The sequence below is a fragment of the Echiichthys vipera genome (assembly GCF_963691815.1).
Source record: "Echiichthys vipera genome assembly, chromosome: 7".
Taxonomy (NCBI): Eukaryota; Metazoa; Chordata; class Actinopteri; order Perciformes; family Trachinidae; genus Echiichthys; species Echiichthys vipera.
Window position 1 is genome coordinate 33,103,856 of NC_139832.1, and position 21,860 is coordinate 33,125,715.

At 42.0% G+C, this 21,860-nt stretch overlaps 2 protein-coding genes across 2 annotated transcripts; one reads left to right on the forward strand and one right to left on the reverse strand.

Moving 5' to 3' along the window:
• Window positions 1-1,607: 1,607 nt before the first annotated feature.
• On the reverse strand, window positions 1,608-18,532 carry utp4 (UTP4 small subunit processome component). The gene is made up of 17 exons (XM_083916550.1): window positions 18,461-18,532; window positions 18,158-18,321; window positions 16,317-16,505; window positions 15,906-15,990; window positions 15,398-15,487; window positions 15,057-15,268; window positions 14,151-14,322; window positions 7,267-7,358; window positions 5,666-5,762; window positions 5,445-5,509; window positions 4,123-4,236; window positions 3,762-3,918; window positions 3,096-3,202; window positions 2,896-2,991; window positions 2,566-2,751; window positions 2,179-2,289; window positions 1,608-1,746 (listed from the first exon to the last, which is right to left on the reverse strand). The coding sequence occupies exons 2-17, from the start codon at window positions 18,314-18,316 to the stop codon at window positions 1,630-1,632; spliced, it is 2,049 nt and encodes a 682-aa protein (XP_083772676.1). The 5' UTR covers window positions 18,317-18,321; window positions 18,461-18,532; the 3' UTR covers window positions 1,608-1,629.
• A 179-nt stretch (window positions 18,533-18,711) lies between these two features.
• On the forward strand, window positions 18,712-21,448 carry chtf8 (CTF8, chromosome transmission fidelity factor 8 homolog; the record flags this gene model as incomplete). The annotated part of the gene is made up of 3 exons (XM_083916969.1): window positions 18,712-18,731; window positions 18,987-19,110; window positions 21,084-21,448. The coding sequence occupies 3 exons, from the start codon at window positions 18,712-18,714 to the stop codon at window positions 21,348-21,350; spliced, it is 411 nt and encodes a 136-aa protein (XP_083773095.1). The 3' UTR covers window positions 21,351-21,448.
• Window positions 21,449-21,860: the final 412 nt, after the last annotated feature.

Consider the following 21,860-nt stretch of genomic DNA (forward strand, 5'->3'; position numbering starts at 1 on the left):
CCACCACATCTAGCAATGATGAACTCTGAAAGAAAAGGAAGAAAGTTAGAGGGGCATTACAGAAACATGCATGCTTTAACTGAACGTATATAAATATGTACTGTGTGTGTGTAGCAGATAATGGAGAGAGACAACGATAGGTCAAGTAAATGGTGTTACTAGGAGGTGAGTAACACCAGTGACATTTGGGAGGGAAATACATAATTTTAACAAAATAGTTACCACATGTCAGACTTACCTTTAGTTAGCACTCCTGTATTAGATATGATTAAAATGTCTTTATCAGCAGGTTATGTACCACAGTCTTTTAAAGTAGCTGTAATTAAACCTCTTCTTAAAAAGCCCAGTCTTGATCCTGAGGTACTAGCCAACTATAGACCTATATCCAACCTTCCTTTTCTCTCTAAGATCCTCGAGAAATTAGTTGCCAATCAGCTGTGTGACTTTTTACATAATGAATTATTTGAGGACTTCCAGTCAGGATTTAGAGCGAATCATAGCACTGAGACAGCACTGATAAAAATTACTAATGACCTTCTTATAGCTTCAGACAAAGGACTTGTCTCTGTACTTGTTTTACTAGATCTTAGTGCTGCCTTTGACACTATTGACCATCACATCCTGTTTGAGACTGGAGCATCTAATTAGCATTAAAGAAACCGCATTACGCTGGTTTAAGTCTTATTTATCAGAAAGATCTCAGTTTGTATATGTTAATGACCCATCCTCCATACACACTAAAGTCAGCCACGGAGTCCCACAGGGTTCTGTCCTTGGACTGATTCTATTCACCTTATATATGCTTCCCTAAGGAAATATAAGGAAGCACTCCATAAATTTTCATTGTTATGCTGAAGATACACAATTATATTTGTCGATCAAACCAGACAAAACCGATCAGTTAGATAAACTTCAAATGTGCATTAAGGAAATAAAAAGCTGGATGACCTGCAATATTCTGATGTTAAACTCAGATAAAACGAAACTCAATAGCTAAAGACATTGTTACTCTGGGTGGTGTTGTCGTCCTCCAGTACCGCAGTAAAGAATCTGGGTGTTATTTTTTATCAGGATATGTCCTTCGATTCTCACATAAAAATAACGACAAGGACTGCATATTTTCACCTGCGTAATATTACGAAAAAATTAGGAACATTGTTTCTCAGAAAGATGCAGAAAAACTAGTCCATGCATTTGTGACTTCTAGGCTGGACTATTGCAACTCATTATCAGTAAGTCTGTTAAGAGTCTTATGGTTATGCCATCTTATAATTCACCGTCAGTTAATGGCTCTATTCCAATTTAATATCAAGCTTTGTTTCAATCCATGTGAATAACGTCTGTACTTATGATGCATTTTAAAGAAATTGACTGCTCGCAACCAGTTTATGACATTACCAACAAACTCTTAAAGGGATAATTCTACAACAATTCAACACACCACAGGTAGACAACACCACAACAATAAATTGTTCTATTTATTACTTTCTCAAAACTTTATTATTATTATTTTTTTTTACAAAGTGGCGACATCAACTCTAGTTGAAAATGATTATAGATGTGACAGTTACTGAGGTAACAGTCCTTTCCTCTGACATGAACATCTGCACTGACACACTTTCACTTAATTTATGTAGCAAACTTCTTCTGTCGGACAGGTGCAGGCAGCTGAGACATGATGTCCAACAGGGGGCGCTCCACTACAACCAGAGAATGGTCCTCCAGTAAACTCACACACATGAGGTGCTGTAGGACAGAACAAAGGAAGATCAATGAGGAAATCAATTATAATCTCATCTCCAAACGAGGGTTACCAGATGGATTTGCTGAGACAATGAAAATCATGAGAATCAATCCATCAGGAGGAGTCAGGTTAAGGGTTGGACACCCTTGTGTAAAAAGTTGAGACAGGACATGCTCAGCTGAATGGAAACAGTGAGTAGTGTTTCATCCTCAGAACGTTTATGAGACCTTCAACAATGTTACTTCTCTAAAACATATTAAGATCACAGGAGAATCTACACTCAAACCTCATAATAATCAAAACAGTAAGGGCTGTGGTCCCTAATTTCCCCACTGCTCCTCCCCCCTGTAGCCCTGTGTTAAAAAAAAATCCCAAAACAGCCCTCACAGAGTCAGTCCATGTGTGCAGGAGTCGTGTGACCAGTATAATGATACCTGGAAATTCTTGCATATTTTAAAGGCGTGGCTGTGTTTGATCCTCTCTGGCTCAGGAAGACTCCTTAGAGTCATCTGATTGTAGAGCAGAGTCTTTGCTTCAGGGAGCGGCTGCATGTGGAAACAAAAACTTAGAGTTATTCAATCCCCATCACCATCCTTTTTTCACTGAGAGCTTGATATGGACAAACTAAAAGCAGTAAAAGCATCACTTGTTTGGTATGGACATGACAGACAGGTGTCACACTCTGTAAATCATAAATATATCACAGAGTGTGGTCGAGATCTACTCTATATCTATATCTCAAGTGTCTTGAGACAATGGCTGCTATGATTTGGCACTAGAAATAAAATTGAATTGAAATTAAATTGTGACAGCCCACATACCAGACTCTGGTCGATGATACAGAACATGAACGTGTCATGCAGAATGATGTGAGCGGGATTTTTAGGATTGAAGGTGACGTGGGTGATGGGTGTGTCTCTCTCCAACCACAGAGAGTGCAGTCCTTGTTTCTGTAGCTTCCGGCTCCACGCGGTGTACTCCTGCTGCACCAGAGAGTACTCAAAGATCTGCAAACATAGTAAATACACACTGTAAGGAGACCCGCAGTGTGTATCCATCTTTGAGAAACTCGTTTGTTATTGCGGGAAGCAGAGCAGATGATTAACAGTTATAAGATAACAGAGTCTGGCCAAACCTGATGCATTGTTTACCTGCTGATCAGCATGCACCACAACAAGGTTGCTTGTGGTTGGGTGAATGGCTATGGCAGTGGGACATGAGCTGTACACTGGAACTGTACAATGGAGCTGCAAATGTACAGAGACATTTACAGTGAGTTTACTGTTGTTGTTGTTATGGCTCATATTAAAATTTGACACAAAGATATAACATGGATAGAGTTCACACTCACCTTTAGTTTAGAAAGGTTGTAGACATGGATCTCACAGTCTGTGTTTGCTGTAGCAAGCCATTTGCCATCCTCACTGGCAGACAGTAGGTGGACTGGCTGTCTGGAGCCTAGAAGTCACAGTCAGTTTGGTTATACAATGAAAAATACACAGCGGCAGGATGCTAGGTTAACCACTTCCAATGCCAAGATAACTAGGTCTAGAGATAGTTTGAAATTTCTCTTTCACACGTGCAGGGACTGACAAAGCTCAAAAAGTAAACAACATGTGGGTAAAGGATATTTTCCCTTTGTGTTTTACGTGAATTTACAGATCAAAGGCCCAATTTCGGGAGCCCGGTCCATATTCAACAGAAGGATCCAGAGAAAAAAAAGAGTTAGTGAGCAGCTTGCTCCATAGCTGCTCATCTCATCCGTGGAAGCCTCCATGTTGTTTACACTGAACAGTCACCACCTCACTTAAATCCACCTCCAAACCAACGCTGATTGATTTGGTCTCTTGGCAAATTTTCTCTGTTGAACATTTCCAGACTGATCTGAGAGTAAAATAAAATGGTCTCACGAGGCTAGTAAAGTCTCCCCTGCTGCCACAAATATGAGCACATTTCTTGACTCTGTGAAATCTGCTGCTCACTGTTCTACAATATTACAGATTGGACTGAAACTTACCCGACTTGGGTTTGAGGGTATGAAGGTATTTGCACTCGGAATGATTGAGAGCAACAACGATGACTGAAGAACAACTGGAGGAAACAAAGAGTCTGGAGGAGTCGGAGGAGAAGCAGATCTGGCGGGCTGAGTGAAGTTCCTTAGGTAGTTTGGACACCTAGAGGGAGGAGACAGAGAGGGATGGGCTTCATCATGGTCCTCACTACCTACATACACAGTGTTTGAGAGTAACATTGAAATCCTCAAAGACATATCAAATGTTTGTTACATTTAGCTCATGCTCTAAACAGAGCTGGAATGAATGAGCTGGTGAGGTTTTACAGTCTTCTGTAAAGTAGTGTAAGGAAGCTGATGAGCTCACCTTGGTGATGCTGATGTTGTTCTGTAATCTGTAAAGACGGAAACTGGAGACTGTAGAGTATGCCAGCCATTCTCCACATGGAGACAAAGCACTGCAGCAGATATGGTCCTCTCCCTGCAGGGTCAGAAGAGTGTCAGCTTTCTCTCTCAATATCGTCTTAAAGGCAGAGATTCAATAAACGGGCAGAAAACAGACGGAGGCAGTCAGGTCAACCTACAGAGAATATGGACCTCCTGCAGAGCTACGTAGATTTTTGCAAATAGTCGAAATTTGAACAATACTAGAAGAATGATTGCTGTTGAGGTGGTGTGATATTGTAAGGCAGCCTTCTCTGCAACAAAAATGTCGGTATATGTACATGTACATGTATCCTGAGATAACTTCACTTTTGATTTAACACTATGAATAAGATTTAATTGAAGTGAGCCATTTGTCCCCCTCCACTCCACTGCTTTGGGCCACTCTGTTACTACAGCACGCCCAGCGAGCAGTACTGAGCAAAGACGTGCCCTGGCATGGTTTGAACTCATGGTGGAAACAGTACTGGAGCAAAACTGGAGCAGGATTGAGCGAGAGATGTAAGGTAACTTTTCTCTGCGATTCATCCAAAATCCTTCCGCTCAAATACTCAAAACTGTGTTGAAATGAGTATTTTCACCTAAAGAGAAAGAAAAATAACCATGTGGTTCTAACACAAATGTACTCCTTTTCAGAATAAGAGCCTTGATATCACTGAAAACACCTGTCTTACACAGTTGGTTATTCCACTGAGCCTTACAGATGTCAGGTTACTTAATGTGAAACAAAGATACACACAACATTAGTACTAGGGGTGTGAAAAATCTCAAAATCCACAATTTAATTAAAAGATATATTTCAGCACTGAAGGCCATGCCCTTAGTCTATGGAGTCTTTATTGGACGTTTATTGGCGTCAGCCTTTGGAAAGTTGGTGTGGTGCCCCCGGCCAATAACAGCACATAGGTGAGGGCAGGACTCTACAGAAACGTAGTGATAACATTCACGGATACTGCTTTTGATCCTCAGTCGGGGTTGGAGACGATCCCAGTTAACATTGGGTGCAAGGCGGGGTACACCCTGGACAGGGCTGACACAGACAGACAACCATTCACGCTCACATTCACACCTACAGGCTTTTTTTGCAAGTCTTTGGACGGTGGGAGGAACCCAGAGAGAACCCACGCAGACACTGGGAAAACATGCAAACTCATACCGCCCCTGCTTCTGATATTGATAATTGAAAATGAAAGCTCACTTTAATTGACTGAAAAGCTAAATTGTGACATCCTTATCAGTACAGACCTTCCTTTTCAGCTGGATCAGTTTCTCTGGTCCTCTCTTCACAGGTAGACTGTCACCAGGCTTACCTAATCATACACAGTATAGACAATCATTACACAGGAATAACTGCTGAATCAGATAAAGACAAACGTTCGACATTGGTCTTCCTGTTCATTGCCTACATTACTGTGTGTGTCTGTCTGTATGCATGTATACATACATAAAAATAAAAAAACACTCACCATGTCCATCGCTCTCCCCTAGTCTCCACAGCTCTAAATGATCAGGGAACTGGAAGAGCAGCAGTCCTGCTTTTTTTGCACAACAAACCAGGCTTCTCTATATGAAGACAGACAGTGGTAAACAGGTTGCCATGGGAACAGTCATGATCTACATTGGCCTTAGAGGTGCCATGTCAGTCAGAAGGAATTCAGACCCCTTCAGTTTTTTCACTTTGTTATGTTGCAGATTTTTATTAAATGTATATATATATATATTTATTTTTTTCTTGGTTATGACGCGACAAGCTTTGCACTGTTGATTTGGGGTTTTCGGTCATTCTTTTCTGCAGCTGCTGTCAGGTGATGGGGTCATGTTCCGGTCTCTCTACAGATGTTTGATTGTCCAGGTTCTGGCTGGGCCACTCAAGGACATTCACAGAGCTGTCCCTAAGCCACTCCTGCATGCCTCCTGCGTGTTGGAAAGTGAACCTTCGGCCCAGTCTGAGGTTCTGAGCACTCTGGAGCAGGTTTTCATTAAGGATATCTCTAGTTTGCTCCATTCAGCTTTCCCTGAACCCTGACCAGTCCGTGCAGCTGACAAACAGCCCCACAACATGATGCCAACACCACCATTCTTCACTGATGGGATTGGATTAGGCAGGTGATGAGAGATGCCTAGTTTCCTCCAGAAATGACACTTAGAATTGTGGCTTAACAGTTCCATCTTGGTTTCATTAGACCAGAGAATCTTTTTTCTCACAGTCTGAGTCCTTCAGGTGCTTTTTTGGCAAACTCCAAACTGGCTTTTTAACGATTTATTCAATAAAGAGAGGCTACTGTCTGGCCACTCTGCAAATCTCCACCGATCGGGGCTTTATGGTAGTGATGGTGGTGCTTCTGGAAGTCTCTCCAGTCTCCACACAGGATCTCTGGAGCGTAGCCATAATGACCCTCAGATTCTTGGTCACCTCTCTTGCCTTTCTCTCCACATTGCAGTTTGGTTGGGCAGCCAGCTCCTGGTTGCTCTAAACTTCTTCCATATAAGAATTATAGATTATTCTGGGAACCTTCAATGCATCTGAATTGTTTTTGTAGCCTTCCCCAGATCTTGGGGACCTTGACACACTCCTGTCGACCTCAAGGCTTAGATTTTGCTCTGACACGCAATGTCAGCTGCCCAAACCATATATAGACAGGCGTTGTATTTCAAATCATGTACAATCAAATGAATGAGAAACATCTCCAATATGATCAGGAGAAAAGAGAGACACATGAGCTACATTTCTAGGCTCATAGCAAAGGGTCTGAATACTTATGCCAATGTGATATCAATTTTTTCTTTTAATAAAAAAAAGAAAGCTGCAAAAAATAAATTCTTAAGTCCTGATATAGCGTCGTCATTATTGGGCTTGATTGTAAATTGATGAGGGGGGAAATTATTTGAAGAACTTTATCATGAGTCTGCAACACAACGAAAATGTAAATGAAGTCTAGAGGAGTCTGAATACTTTCTGAACGTATTAGCATTTGCTTATTGACTAATACATAAAACACGACACAAACCTTTGAAGCCCCTTTCCAAAAATGTCATTGTGAGGTTCTTCTCCTAAATATGTACTCACATGTGGGAAAGCAATTTTGCGCAGCGCTGACTCTTGGGTGTTCTTCTCCACCTTGTCCAACAGGGGCCGTACCACCAGCTGGGTGTCCATACCTGACAGGATAAGAAATATCAAACAGCTTGTTGCCACATGAGAAGTTCATATTTAAGAGAGATAGAGAGGCGTTCACATATCTCGCTGCATCTACAGCACTGCAACTTTTTTCTCCCAGTAAATGTTGTAGTTTTTCTTGGTCGGATAGTTTGGGGAAGTCTGGGGTTGAACCTGTGATTTTAGTGTATATCAGGGTTCTGAGATCAGTGTATGTGTCGCAGTACAACAAGAAGTGTTGCTCTGTCTCCACCTGTCTGTGTGGACAGAAGCGACACAGCCGTTCCTCTCTGGACAGCCAGGTCTGTCTGTGTCTGCCGCTCTCTAAAGCCAGACTGTGGTCGCTGAGTCTGTACATGGTCAACGTTTTCCTCAGTCTGGGCTCAGTTACAGAGCTCAGATAATCTGCCATGGAGTATTGTCTGTTCAGGGCCAAATAGCATTGAAGTTTGCTCTGGGTTTTGGTTGTGGATGTCCAATAGTTGATGTAATTGTCTTTTTCTTTTGCTATAATTTGGTGGGGCTGGATGGTGTGAGGGCGGTCTTGGTGCCCGGTGCTGTTGGAGCTCAGCCTGTGGACCAGCTGGCTGAGGGGACTCCCTCCTTTGCTCTCCTCTTGGCATTGTAGGGCTTTGTAGTGGTAGGAGCTGGGCTCACTGGCTCTGAGGTGTTGGTAGAACTTTATTGCTCTTTTTTGGATCCGAATTAAAAGGGGAAATTGGCTCAGTTCAGCTCTGCATACGTTGTTGGGGGCTTTTGCAGATCTCAGTGTGCAAGCTTTTGATTGGGTGTTTGTCCCATTTTTGGAAGTCTTGGTTCATGAGAGGGCCCCACACTTCACTACCATACAATATGATTAGTTCAATTATGGATGGAAATATTTTGATCCAGATTTTGACAGGGCTGTCGATGTTTGAAGACTTTTTTATAGTCCAGAAAGCTCTTCTGCCTTTGTCTCTGAGATCTTTAATGGCCAGATTGAAATTTCCCGTCGATGTGATATTTAGTCCTAGATATGTGTAGCTGTGTGTGTATTCTATGTCCGTAGAGTCCAGGTGGAACCTGTGGGGATGGTTCTGACTCTTGCGTCGTTTCTGGAAGACCATGACTTTTGTCTTCTCCAGGTTTACGGTCAGGGCCCAGGTCTGACAGAACTTTTGCAGGTGATCTAGTTGCTTTTGTAGAGCCTCCTTTGATGGAGCGAGCAGTATTAGGTCATCTGCAAACAGTAAACATTTGACTTGTGTGTCAGAGAGGGTGAGACCAGGGATCTCTGACTCTTCCAGGGATTTGGCCAGTTCGTTGATGTAAATGTTAAACAGGGTGGGGCTCAGACTGCGGCCATGCTTCACTCCTCTACTTTGTGGGAAGAAGTCTGTTTCCCTAGTTCCAATTTTGACAGCACATTTATTATTTGTATACATTGTCTTGATAATATCGTAGATTTTTCCTCCAATACCTTTTTCTAGTAATTTCAGAAACAGACCATGATGCCAAATTGAGTCAAATGCTTTCTTGAAATCTACAAAACAAGAAAAGATGGTGTTGTTGTTGTGGTGGACGTGTTTCTGGGTGAGGCTGTGGAAGGTGTAGATGTGGTCAGTGGTTCTGTGTTGTGGTGTAAACCAATCTGACTCTTGTTCAGGACTTTGTGCTCCCTGAGGAAGTTTTGCAGTCTACTGTTTAAGATGCTGCAGAATAACTTCCCCAGGTTGCTGCTGACACATATGCCTCTGTAATTGTTTGGATCATATTTGTCTCCACTTTTGAAGATTGGAGTGATAAGCCCTTGGCTCCAGGTGTCAGGAAAATGTCCAATGTTAATTGTGAGATTGAATAATTTTAACATGGCAGTCTTGATTTTCTGGCTGCTAAACTGGAGCATTTCATTTAAGATGCCATCAGGGCTACTTGCTTTCCTCGGCTGCAGGTTCTGGATCTTAGCCAGCAGTTCCCCTTCATTAATCTCATAATCTAAAGGATTTTGGTTGTCTTTGATTGATTGAAGGTTTTCTAGTTTGTTGAGCAGATTATTTTGGTCTTAATCCAGTGTGATTGCACTGTATAGATTTTCAAAATGAATGGCCAATTCTTCCTTGTTCTTCTTCATTTGTTGAATGAATGCCATTTTTTCCAAAAATTGTTTGAGTCAATGGACTCCTCAATGTCTTCAAGTTCACGCTGTTCATGCTGCTCCTTTTTAGCTCTCAGTGTTTTTCTATAGGATTTCAATGTTTCCCAGTACTGGAGGCGGAGCTCATGATTGTCAGGTTGTCGGTGTTTCTCATTGGATAATTTTCGGAGTGTTTTTCTCAGACACCTGCAGTCAGAGTCAAACCACTTTTCATTAGCTGAGTTTGAAAAGCTTGCTTTGAAGAGCTTGCCGCGCTGATAAAGGCTCAGAGGGAATATCCTGAGTGCAGTGTGTTCTGTTTCATGGAAACATGGCTTCACTCACACATCCCGGACCACAGTGTGGCGATTCCCGGTTTCAGCACTGTTCGGGCGGACAAGGACGTGACAAGCAGCAGAAAGGAAAAGGAGGAGGGATTGCACTGTACGTGAGTGAGAGGTGGTGTGGTCCCGGACACGTTCGTGTGGGGAGAAGTCTCTGCACCCCGGACATTGAACTGTTGACTGTGGGGATGAGGCCTTGTTATTTGCCCCGGGAATTCACGTCTGCCATCATTATCGGTGTGTACGTTCCTCCTTTAACTGATGCGGTGCTGGCCTGAGACGTCATCCACTCCGCTGTTGCACAGATACAGACGCTGCATTCTAACATTCCCTCTCTCTACTGTTTTTTGTTGTTGTTGTTTTGTTTTGTATATATAATTATTGTAACAGTATATTTTGCATATTTTGTTGTATATATTATTATTGTTTACTGTTTATAGTACACTGTGCGCTGTATATATACACTATGTATATATTGGATTCCATTTATGTTATGTACAAAGTTTTTATTTGCTGACCCACTACTGCTGTTACAAAATAATTTCCCAGTCTGGGATCATTAAAGTCATTCTATTCTATTGAACTTTGATACTCTGATTTTTTCAGATTGGATAGCAATGCTGTGCTGTCAAATATGGAGTTAATATCACGCACAGCCTGGTTCAGGCCGTCAGTGCTGTGGGGATAGGAGGTGGTGATAAAATGATCTAAATGGGACTGGACTGCTGGATGACCTTGTCCATCTATAGGGTTGTTTGGAGAGGTTGAGTTTACTGGGCTCTGCTACAGGGGGGTCAGTTGGGGTCTTCCTCATGTATAGGGTTATTTTGCTGTGATCAGATAAGGGTGTGAGGGAACTGACGGTGAATGCTCTTAGGGCGCACTCACACTGTCTTTCTGTCCCGGGACAAAACCGTTTTTTCAGCTAAAGCCTAGTACGTTTAAGCAGTGTAAGTGCACCCGTTCCGCGCATAACTGCGGACAGCGGGCCATCTATGGCCCGCCTGAGAGAGGTGGGCTTTAGCAGAGCCGTTTGCACATGTACGAGCACGAGCATGCGCACGTGTACGAGCACGAGCCCTACGGCGGTAGCGTATGTGCGCCTGTTCGGACATAGAAAATAGAAGGAGGGACCATGCGCGGACATTTAACAACAACAACAATGGCGGTGAAAGGTTCACGTTGGTGTGATGCGGAGGTGGAGTGTTAACTGCAGATTTGGTCGGATGAAAATATTCAAAAACAGTCGACAAGACGCACAAAATCTCTGAGGTCTGTGGAAAGATTTGTAAACAAAACCACACACACGCGACCAATGCATGTGACGTGTTACGGCGTGATGACGTATGGACAGCAAGAAGCATTGGCCGAGGCCCAGGTAGTGTGAGTACAAATGGGGCTGGGGCGCGGGGGGAGAGGGAGGGGGGGACAAGTACCCTAAAGCCCGGGTCGCGGTGCGGGAGGACAGTGTGAGTGCGCCCTTACACTAAGAGGCTCCAGGTCTGTAATAATAATAATACTGTAGTCCACAGTGCTGTTGCCAAGAGGAGGGCTGTGAGTGTAGAGACCAAAGGAGTCCTCTCGAAGCCGACCGTTGACGATGTACAGATCCAGCGTGCGACAACTGCAGCAGTTCCAACATGAAATAACAAACGACTTAGATATCATTAGGTATTAAAGTCAACATGTAGCTTTCTGTGGTAAAATGAGACAAACTTCCAATCCTTATTGTCAAGGAAGAGATTTGGAACATGTTAGGTATCAGGAGTTTGGACCTAATAATATTATAACCCTTTAACATGGATGGATAAGTAAATATGCAAGTAAACACTCTAGGATTGTCTACTGTGTTTGATTAATCAGGTGGGAGCAGGGCAGGCTGAGCATGTGCTGGATGTCTCTCAGCTGGCTGTGTGGAGGTGTGGGGGTGGGGTTGGAGGTTGGGAGGGTAAGTGGGGGGCCTGCTGCTCTGCTCTGGGCGTGGCTCCTGGTGACGGTGCCGGGGTGGGGCTCCTGGGGGCAGGAGGGGCCCTGGTCGGGTGTGAGGGGGTCCTCCTAGTGGGGTTGTCGTGTAGGGGTATGAAGATGGTGAGGTCTCTGTGTGGGTGGTCTGGATAGTCTGGATGGCAGTCTGGGGGTGCTGCGGACCGACCTGTTCCTTGTGTGGGGGGTGGACTGGACTTGGTTGAGAGCGACGTCCTTCAGTGTACGGGCGAAGATTGGGACTATGTTTTTGAGTAGATGGACGTGGTCATGAAGGCAGCTGATCCAGGGTGTGGTGGTGGGCCAGCTGGACGTTCGGCCTCAGGAAGCAGTCTCTGAAGACGCTGCTATTTATCCTGTGGATGGTATCAGGGTGGAAGCCTGGGCTGCAGGGTTGATATAACCCCTTCTTCACAGAGGGGGTAGTGGGTCTTTATAGCAGAGTGCCATGCCAGTGGCTGCTCTGTGAAGTAGATCAGGTTGCTGGTGTCTCCATTCTTGTAGGAGTCAGAGAAGAGTGTCTCTGGTCTTTCCTTCAATATTTTCTGTTTGTGTGCCTTCCTGGCACTTTCATTTTTGAGCTCTTGTGTGTATATGAGAGGAACAGCTTCTATATGAGCTGTATCTGAGGCTCCAGGACTCTGCTGAGGCTGCATGGCTGTTGTTGTTCCAATTCCTTAGTAACCGTTGCTAAGGCTTTCAAACTTGTTGGTTATCTTTTAGCTATTTGTAAGCTTTTAGCTTTAGCTCCAAACTAACTTAAATTAGTTTGTAGGTTTTTTTTTTTCTTATATGTCCTTGTGCAGGCTGTATTGTGTCTGGTGCTCTCACTCACTTCCTTCTCTGGCTTTGTTCCTCTTCCTGTTTCTTGTCTTCTGAACACTTTGGCCAACTGTCAGTTGGTCAGTTGGCTGGACTTTTCTAATAGTCTCCTCTGTTCAGATGGATTTTTTCAAGTTTTCTTTGGTGTTTTCTTTTCAGTTTTCCTCTAGAAGCGTTTCCTCTTCAGAATTTGAGACAAAGTTGAAAGTTAATCTCATTTCAAGACAAAAAGAAGAGAATCTTCAGGAGCTCATGTTGTTAGCCGCTGTCTCTCAATGAATTCTCTCTCTCTCACAATGAGTGTGTGAAGATCAAAATTAAATTATAAATACTTGATTTATTCCAAAATATTGTTTTTTTTATTGTTCGGAATTTGATAGAATATATACTGTGGTTATACCGCTGCTGTACCAGCATTTTTTAAACAACCAAGGCACTTCAACATAAACCTTTATTTTGTGAAAAAACAGTGAAAAATTAAAGAACACTTTAAGATATAATTTGGAGTGAAAGCCCACTCTGCAGTGACCAAACCTCTCATCAGCAGAAAGAATAAAAAGGCTAGACTTGCCTTTGCTGAGGAGCATGTTTGGACAAAGGAGAACTGGTCCAGAGTGACTTCAGTGATGAGAGGACGTTCACTTTATTTGGGTCTGATGGAAACATTATGTTGGGCGTAGGACCGGGGAAAGACTGAACCCAAAGTGTGTAAAGAAGTCAGTTCCATTTGGAGGAGGATGTGTCATGGTTTGGGGGATGTTTTCTACAGCAGTAGTTGGGCCTCTTGTACAGCTACATGGCAGGGTGAATGCAAATGTTTATGTGAACAACATGTAATACCTCCACACGACTGTCTCCCAATCAGCTGCAATTTTTATACAAGACAATGCCCCCTGTCCCACTGCAAAACAGGTGAAGCAGTTCTTTGGAGCTAAGAATATTGAAACAATTAAATGTCCAGAGTCAGGATCTAAAACCCATAGAGAATCTCTGGAAAATCCTTGGTGACAAAGTAATGTCTAAGAAACCCACTCCAGTTACTGAACTGAGGAAGAGACTGAGTCAGAATGGACCAAGATCAAAGCAGAGCAGTGTGAGAAACTAGTGATGTCCTGTGGGTGCAGATGTGCTGAAGTCATTCAAAGCTGTGGCCTCTACACATCGTGTTCATTTTTGAATCCTAGAGAAAAAAACATTGTTGAAATCTTCTCTTCTGATACATTGGTTACTGTTCTCTAATTTTGATCACTGGTTTTTCACTAAATAAAGGTTTTTGTTGAAGTGCCTTGGTTATTTAAAAACATGCTAGTACAGCAGTGGTATAGACACAGAGGATATTCTATCAAATTATGAATAAAAAATAACAGTATTTCAGAATGAATCAATGATTAATACTTTGTTCTCTAATTGTGACCTCCTGTGTGTGTGTGTGTGTGTGTGTGTGTGTGTGTGTGTGTGTGTGTGTGTGTGTGTGTGTGTGTGTGTGTGTGTGTGTGTGTGTGTGTGTGTGTGTGTGTGTGTGTGTCACTGACCTCCAGAGACCACAGCAGTTTCGATGTGGGCGAGCGCCCTCACATCATGCGAGTGATTTTTAAAGGTCCTGGTCCGGACCCATTCCTTATCCCGCTGGTCAACAGTGGAGGAGATGAACTGAAACTGGACCACTGTACCCTCTGATGTCCCAGCTACCAGACTGCTCTCATCCTGTGAAAGATTTAGATAAAGTTGAACATTACTGATTCTCTGGGGATGTGCACCTAAAACTGCCTTCAGCCCATGTACTGGAGTCTTCATACGTCAGTGAATATTGAGTGTATGCTTTGGAAGGGTCTAGAGAGGGTCTTTTTTTATTTATTTATATATATCTGCTGCCATAACAGATAACAGGACCTTGGTCCTTGAGATGGTTGGCTCTATAATTGTGATGCATTGTGTGCGTTTTTGTGTACTAATTTCCTGGTGTCTGTGTCTATACATACATGTGCCTGAAGCTTCTAAAAATATAGTATTAAACTACAACCCCAATTCACATTAAGTTGTTACGAAACTGAATACAATGATTCACAAATCTATTCAACCAATATTCAATTGAATACACTAAAAAGATATGTAATGTTCAAACTTCATTGGTTTTTTTTGTAAATATTCACTCATTTGAATTTGATGCCTGCAACACCTTCCTAAAAAATCTGGGACAGGAACAGTGTATTCATTTGAATATAGGTTGAAAAGGATTGCAAATCATTGTATTCCGTTTGTATTTACGCTTTACACAACGTCCCAACTTCATGTGAATTGGGGTTGTATATATTCAAGTAAGAACAACCTGAGGCTTTCAAGTTACTTTTTTATTCATCATCGGGAAGGATCATCAATTAGTACAAGTTGTCTTCATCAGCCCAGAAGTCGTGTGTCCCAAGTCTTGGTTGCACACTTACCTGAGAGACAGACAATGCCTGGACGTCCCACTTGGTGGCCAGATGAGTTCTGACCAGAGTTCCTGTGAGTCCGTCCCAGATCTGGACCTTTCCTGCTGAGTCACCACTAATGATGGTGTGGTCAGACAAGAAGGCAATGCTCCAAACCACCACCTCTTTGCTTTTGGATGCTCCGACACCTCTCTCCACCAGCAGTCTGTGTGTGGCGAGGCCTGAAGCCCAAAGACAACAAACATGAAAAGGTTACAATCCTATTGGAGTTGGAGTGAGCACACAAAACTCAACTTCTGCTGTTCCATTTGAATGTGGGCTCGGTGCTCATAACTTCAGGATCTACTTACCCGTCTCAGCATCAAAGATTCTAATCATGTCCATCATGCCCGCAGCAATCAGTGTACCAGAGGGATGCCAGGAGAGAGAGATGATGCGGCCTAGAGGATCACATTAAACACTGAATGACACCAAGTCACAAATAACCCATCGAAAACAAAATACTGATCACACGTATCCCTGGAAGAAAACAAAAATGGTTAATTATCACTACAAAAAGTTTAAACCAAACCAGTAGTCCCTACTGGCCAAATACATTCTGAACATGAACAAATCTTGTTTATAGTCTCTAGATAAAAAAAAAAACTGTTCTTAAAACTTTTCAGGTTCTTCTGCCGTGTGATCAAAGTTGAATTTTGGACACTGGTCACACCAAGGAGCTCCAAGTCTAAGTATAATTAGCTAAGCACAGCTGTGTATTAATCATGTAAACATTAACCACATGTATGAATATATGTTTAGGAATCTAACTGGCAGTTGAAATGCAAAAATAATCCTGAAGCAGTTTTTTCCACTTACCTTTTTGTCTGTCAAGGTTTCTTTGAAACTGAATGCTCTCCTCCAGTATTTCAAACATCTTCACTGTCCCGTCCTCACAACCGACCTGACAAGGAGACATCCATTCACTTCAAAATCAAAGCTGAAGGCTGAATGAGGCTTGTCACATTAGCCTGGGCGGAAGAATTTTAGCAGCTGTAGTTTGTGTATTTTTTCTTATTGTATTGTTTTTTAAGATTATTTGTTGGCATTTTTTAAGCATTTATTATATAGGACAGACAGGAAATGGGGTGAGAGAGAGAGGGGGACATGCACATTCACTGCAACAGGAAGTAAACTCGGACACATTTAGATTGTTTGTGTTTACTCTCAAAAGGCCTATACATACAGTTAGAGTTGAGTCAATAAAATATCCACAAAGTCTTCACTGACCGCTAGCTGTGTTCCCTGGCTGTTGCTACTGATGCTCCAGATGGGTCCGCCGTAGGCCTCCACTGTGTACCTGGGACTCAGGTTCTCCAGGTCATACTCTGTGATCTTTCCATTCAAATCAGCAGTGAACAGACGCTGGCCTACCCAACACAGAGCCTCCACAGCCCTGCCGTCCTGTCCTGGAATGACCTGCATCACAATCAAACCAGTCAGGAGGTTATCCTGCACATCTTAACTCCAACTCCAACTATTTGTCTTATAGCCTCAAGTCCAGCAATTGTAGGACACTGTAATGCAAAAACCCTTGACAAATTGAGCATTATATTGTTTCTTTGTTCTTAAAGGAGACTTTGACGTGAGATTTTAGCATTGAGGATCACTCTTTAATACAGCATAAGTAGGGGCTGGGCGATAGGGCCAAAATGTCCTATCTCAATGTAGGTAATTTCATATCTGGATAACAATATATATCACAACATAGCATGTTTTCTGCTAATTAAAAAAATACATAGTCTAAATGAAATAGCTTCATGATAAATCCTATTTTTGTATACTCTTGTTTCAATTAAATACTTGACAAATTCAAAGTATTTTCTCAGAGGAATGACATGTTTCCAGCTATACACAATGTGTACATGGATACACACAAATGGTGTGACGAAAAACAAAACATTCTTCAAATAATATTCCCTCAAAATATTTCACATCAGATTATCAGAGAAATGTGAGTATACTAACTCTTGTTATTACCAATTTAGATGGCGTAATTGTACTGAGGATGAGGAGACGTGACAATTTGGGAGGGGTCTTAGCCTGTCCGCCATTGTGGAATCCCAGGCCATTGGTTGCCATGGCTACACTGTGAAAGAGAGTGCTACAAACTCTTTAACACCATCAAGGGGAGTTTGAAGGTGTTGATAATTACATTACATTTAGCAGACACTTCTTGACCAAAGTGATAAAGTAATGTAACGGTTTCATAAACACTAGATTGTAACAAGCTGTTTCCTGTACACAAACGTTAGATTGTAGCTTCCAACATGTTTTGCAGCTTGTAATGTTTGTAATGGTCTAGTGCACATGCGCAAAAGTTGCATGCTGCCTGTTACTGCTCCAGCCTTCAAACAAACAATTTCCCCCTGGGATTATTAAAGTATTTCTGATTCTGATTATTAATGTAAAGTTGTAAATTGTTCGAGAGTAGAACGATGGGACTACTGGAACAGTTTTTAACACAGCAATTATTTCCTCCCGTTTCTCTCTCAGCTCTATCCACACACACACACACACACACACACACACACACAATCCTAGCACTGAAACACACAAGAACGCAACAACTTTTTATTCAGTGAGGATCACGGACATTGGGTTTACCGTGCTAACACATAGGACAGGCCACATAAGTGAACTTTCAAACTTTGAAAAAGTTGACTGTAAACAAATGTATGAACAAGTTGCTTACACATTGTAGATAATGTAGGTAACGTTTTGGGCTTCCATTGATTTATTTGAAAAGTCGCTTCTTTGGGGCTTGTTTTCATTGACCTGGCTGCACTGTTTTCAATATCACAATATGTCGATACGGTTCCATTAAAAGACGATACAATATCATATCGAATTACTGCCCAGCCCTAGTATTAATGTACACTCTACATATGTTATTACTGCTAAGTTTTGAATGTGTACCGTTCTTTCAACTTTCATTACAAAAGCTGTCTTCACCCACAACCCAAAAAAATGAATGAAGACACCGGACTTCATTGAGTGCTGTTCAGTTTATACAGAGGACTTCAGACTTCCAGACACAGGTGAATCATGTCGAAGGTTTGCTCACTTACCTTCTCTTGGAAGTAGCTGTCAGCGAAGTTGAAGAGCTCCAGGGCTCCATTAGCCCGGGCCACAGCAAGCCGCTCTATGTGGCTGTTGAACGCCATGGCTCGGATGGCAGCGGGCATGTGATCGAAGAACCGAACACGGTGCACTTTGAACTCAACCATTTTTACTATTAGGAAATACACAAACAGGCGATAGCCAAAGAAAACCTTTACACCTGCTGTCCGTTAGCTGAATCCAGAACGTCACGCTTTAACACTTATTTCAGTTCTACGGTATTTATAATAATAATTATAAACAACATTTACCCGCTAGACTTCTCCACGGATACTCAACTCCTCTCGCTGTGAATCCCACACGCTGGAAAATAGGTAGCCACGTTGAGAACCTTTGAACCGGAAATGAAAAACTCAAGCAGCGTAAAGAAACGGAAATACGTCATCACATTGGCGACACGCACAACAGCGGGAAATATCTCCGGGATCAAAACTGAATGCGTCAGTTTCATGTTACCTTTTTTTTTTTTTACAGCGTTTGTTACCTGCAGTGTGACGGGGCAATGGTCCAGGTAGTCATAAGGTAAGGTCCGCGTGTCTGGTGGACGGCTACACTAACTAGCCAAGTCTGAAGAGAAATTAAACCACAGATACAAGACTGCGAACTGGTGATGAAACTACTTAACTTTGGCAGAGGAAGCTAATATTTAAGTTTAGTTTAATAGGGGTAATGGGACGGGCTGCCAGCCTCTTCTATTACAGTATTGACACTGTTATGTTGTGGACTTTTGAAATGAAGACTTTCCAGGTGTGTTGAGTTGATGTTGTGCTGCTGCAGGTGCAGTGCGGATGGCAGCAGGCCTCCAGAGTGGCTGCTGGTGGAGCTGCAGGGAGAGATGATTTCCAGACACAACTCTGGTCTGGCAGGAAATGTGATGGGAGACCTGCTCTACACCAAAGAGGTAAGACTGATAAGCCCACTGATGCGTTACACACACACACACACACACACACACACACACACTGCGTTTTCAACATAGTCTAGTCTGTGGCCAAACCAGCTAATTTACTTCTTTAATAGAGCTCAGGCTGGACTTAAAGTGAAGAAAGCATGAACTGGAGATGGACTTGTACTTTTTTCTTTTTGTCTGACCACTCAGTGTTTTTTTTACACTACTTGTCACATTCACCCATTCAAACAGACATTCATACTGATGATAGAGGCTACCTGCCCATCACCAATCATGTAATATAATAATTCAAACCACATCCACACACCCACATTTGGGGTCTGTCTTCTCCAAGGACACCTTAACATGCGTCTGGAGCATAGACTGTGTAAAAAATGAACGTAGCATACTTGTCGGGGTCTGTTCTCTCACCTAAAGTCCTCCCTGTACTTGTATTTATATTGTTGTAATATAATACTATTTACAATAAAGTTTGTTTAAAAAAATTGATGTGGTTAATGAGGACATCAGGCTCACTTAGATTGCTCCTCCGATAAAGCTGAAGCCTTGCTAACCATAGATGACACATACTGATGTGAACATTATCTGTAATAGAATAAAGCTGTTTCAGCCTGTGTCAGGCCTCGATTAAAGAAATATGTGATTGTGATCCATATTCTCCTTCTTCTTTGACATTGATACACTGAATGATGTTTCCTGCAATTATTTACTAGACTAGACTATCGTGTTTTCTCCAGATCTCAAATTAATTACAGGTATCTCGTTATCACGAGAAAACAGGAAAATGATCTTGTTATGATAAAACGTAGATATTCTCTCGGTATCGCGGGAAAACAGAGGAAATAAACATTTTTTAATGAATGAACCTTTAGGGCTTCCATAAAACCCAGCAAATGCTAACATTAGAAAAGCTGAAACCAGAGTATTTACATTTTGTTACTAATAACTACGTGATTAATTGATCAGTAAAATAGTTGCAGATTAACTTGTCAACTATTTGATAAACCAACTGTTTTATGTATCCCTGCTGTAAAGTTTTTTCAGTAAAATATAAAGTATACCTACCCTTTCCTGAGAGTTTATTGTTAATGTGTATATTCTTTGAAGACTCTAGATGTTGTGTGGAGAAAAAGTATAGTGGTACAGACCTGTAAAGATTGGGAAAAGTGTCTGTTTAATCTCTGCACACACACCTGATCATAGGAGCACAAGCAAAATTGCAGTAACCCACGAAGTTGTCTTTCTGTACAGGGCTGAGCAATAATTCAGTATGATAGTGTGTCATCTTTCAATGGAATCGTCACATGATGAAATCATTACACATATATGTAGTGTAAATTGCTAATAAGCACACTGTAAATCAAATTTCTCTTAAGATCAGGGGTGAAATATTTTGAGTGAATATCAATTGCAGATTTTGTTTTTTAAATTACCACTCAGTTCAGTGTGATTCATAAAATTCACCAACTAGAAACCTTCCAGTCACAAGCCTCTCCATACATAGACTATAATACAACAGCATACAGCTAAGGGCTGGGTTAACTGTAGAGTAGTGGTGGAGAAAAACATGTAAAAGTCCACTTGAACCCAAATGTTGGTTAAAATAGTAGTGAGTATTGTTTTCCAACAGCAATTTCCTTCATTCAGTTTTATTGTTCAACTCCTGCTATTTATGTGCATGCATGCAAACATAGTCAGTGTATAGCTGGGAAAAACTGGCTTTGTTTCTCTATAATTTCATTTGAAATTCTTAAAACCATTATGAAATGACCTATATCTGGTCAGAAAATGTGTGTATATGGCACTTCAAGTAGTGAGTTTGATAAAATTAGATGATTTATCATTTCTTGCAAGCAAACATGCCAGACACACTCAGATGTGAGGATTTTCTGCTGTTCTTTCTTATGTGATGGTGAATTCCTTTTACTCAGCTGTCTGTCTGTCTTTCTTTCTCCCTCCACCAGGGGGTGCCAGTTCTTATTGTAGGACATCATATTCTCTATGGGAAGCAGGTCAAACTGGAGAAACCCTTTGCTGTCCTCACCAAACATTCCAGTCTGGGCAGCCATGACAACGACAGTAACAACGATGATGTCACACAGGTACCTATGGAAACGAACCAGCAGGCACCCACCTCCACCTCTTACTCTGTGTCTGCCCTCATCAAAAGGAAGCTGATCTTCAAGACACGCCCCAAACCCATCATCACTAATGTACCCAAGAAGGTGTAGCGTGACTGTCTCCTACCTGTGTGTGACACTAACAAACTGATCCATCTGACCACCACCATACTTTCTTTTAAAAACTCAGGGTTCTTCGGTTAGTGTCATCCAGCTCAGATCCGTTCTGTCGACCTTGAACATGAAATGATTCCAGTGAGAGACTTTGATGAGGATCCTGCCAACTTTGACTGTTGTATTGTTTTCCTGAGATTGATGTTTCAAAGACTTTTGCACACTCACAAGAATTACATCGTATTTCTGTAAAAAAACAACAACCAAATACTACAATTAAAGAATATGTGAGGTCAGCATCTCCATCCATAAGTATCCAAACAAGGGACCCACAGGCATCATTTCCACCAGACAGCAACATTATCATCTTGTGACTGAATCAGACCTCTCAACTGCATTGCAGGCAACATTTGGTTGTAAAACCTTTATTTCAGATAAACTATAAGCAAATGTCTACTGTGACTGTTTAATAAGTACTTTATGATTCCATGAAATATTGTGATGAAG

Bases quoted from the DNA above. Each gene is read 5' to 3' on its own strand.
- utp4 (XM_083916550.1), bottom strand. From the start codon at position 18,316: ATGGTTGAGTTCAAAGTGCACCGTGTTCGGTTCTTCGATCACATGCCC. The intron at 2,752-2,895 runs GTAAACAATGCA...CTATGTTTGCAG, and splicing joins TGGTGCATGCTGATCAGCAG to ATCTTTGAGTACTCTCTGGT. The intron at 2,290-2,565 runs GTATGTGGGCTG...TTCCACATGCAG, and splicing joins GTATCATCGACCAGAGTCTG to CCGCTCCCTGAAGCAAAGAC.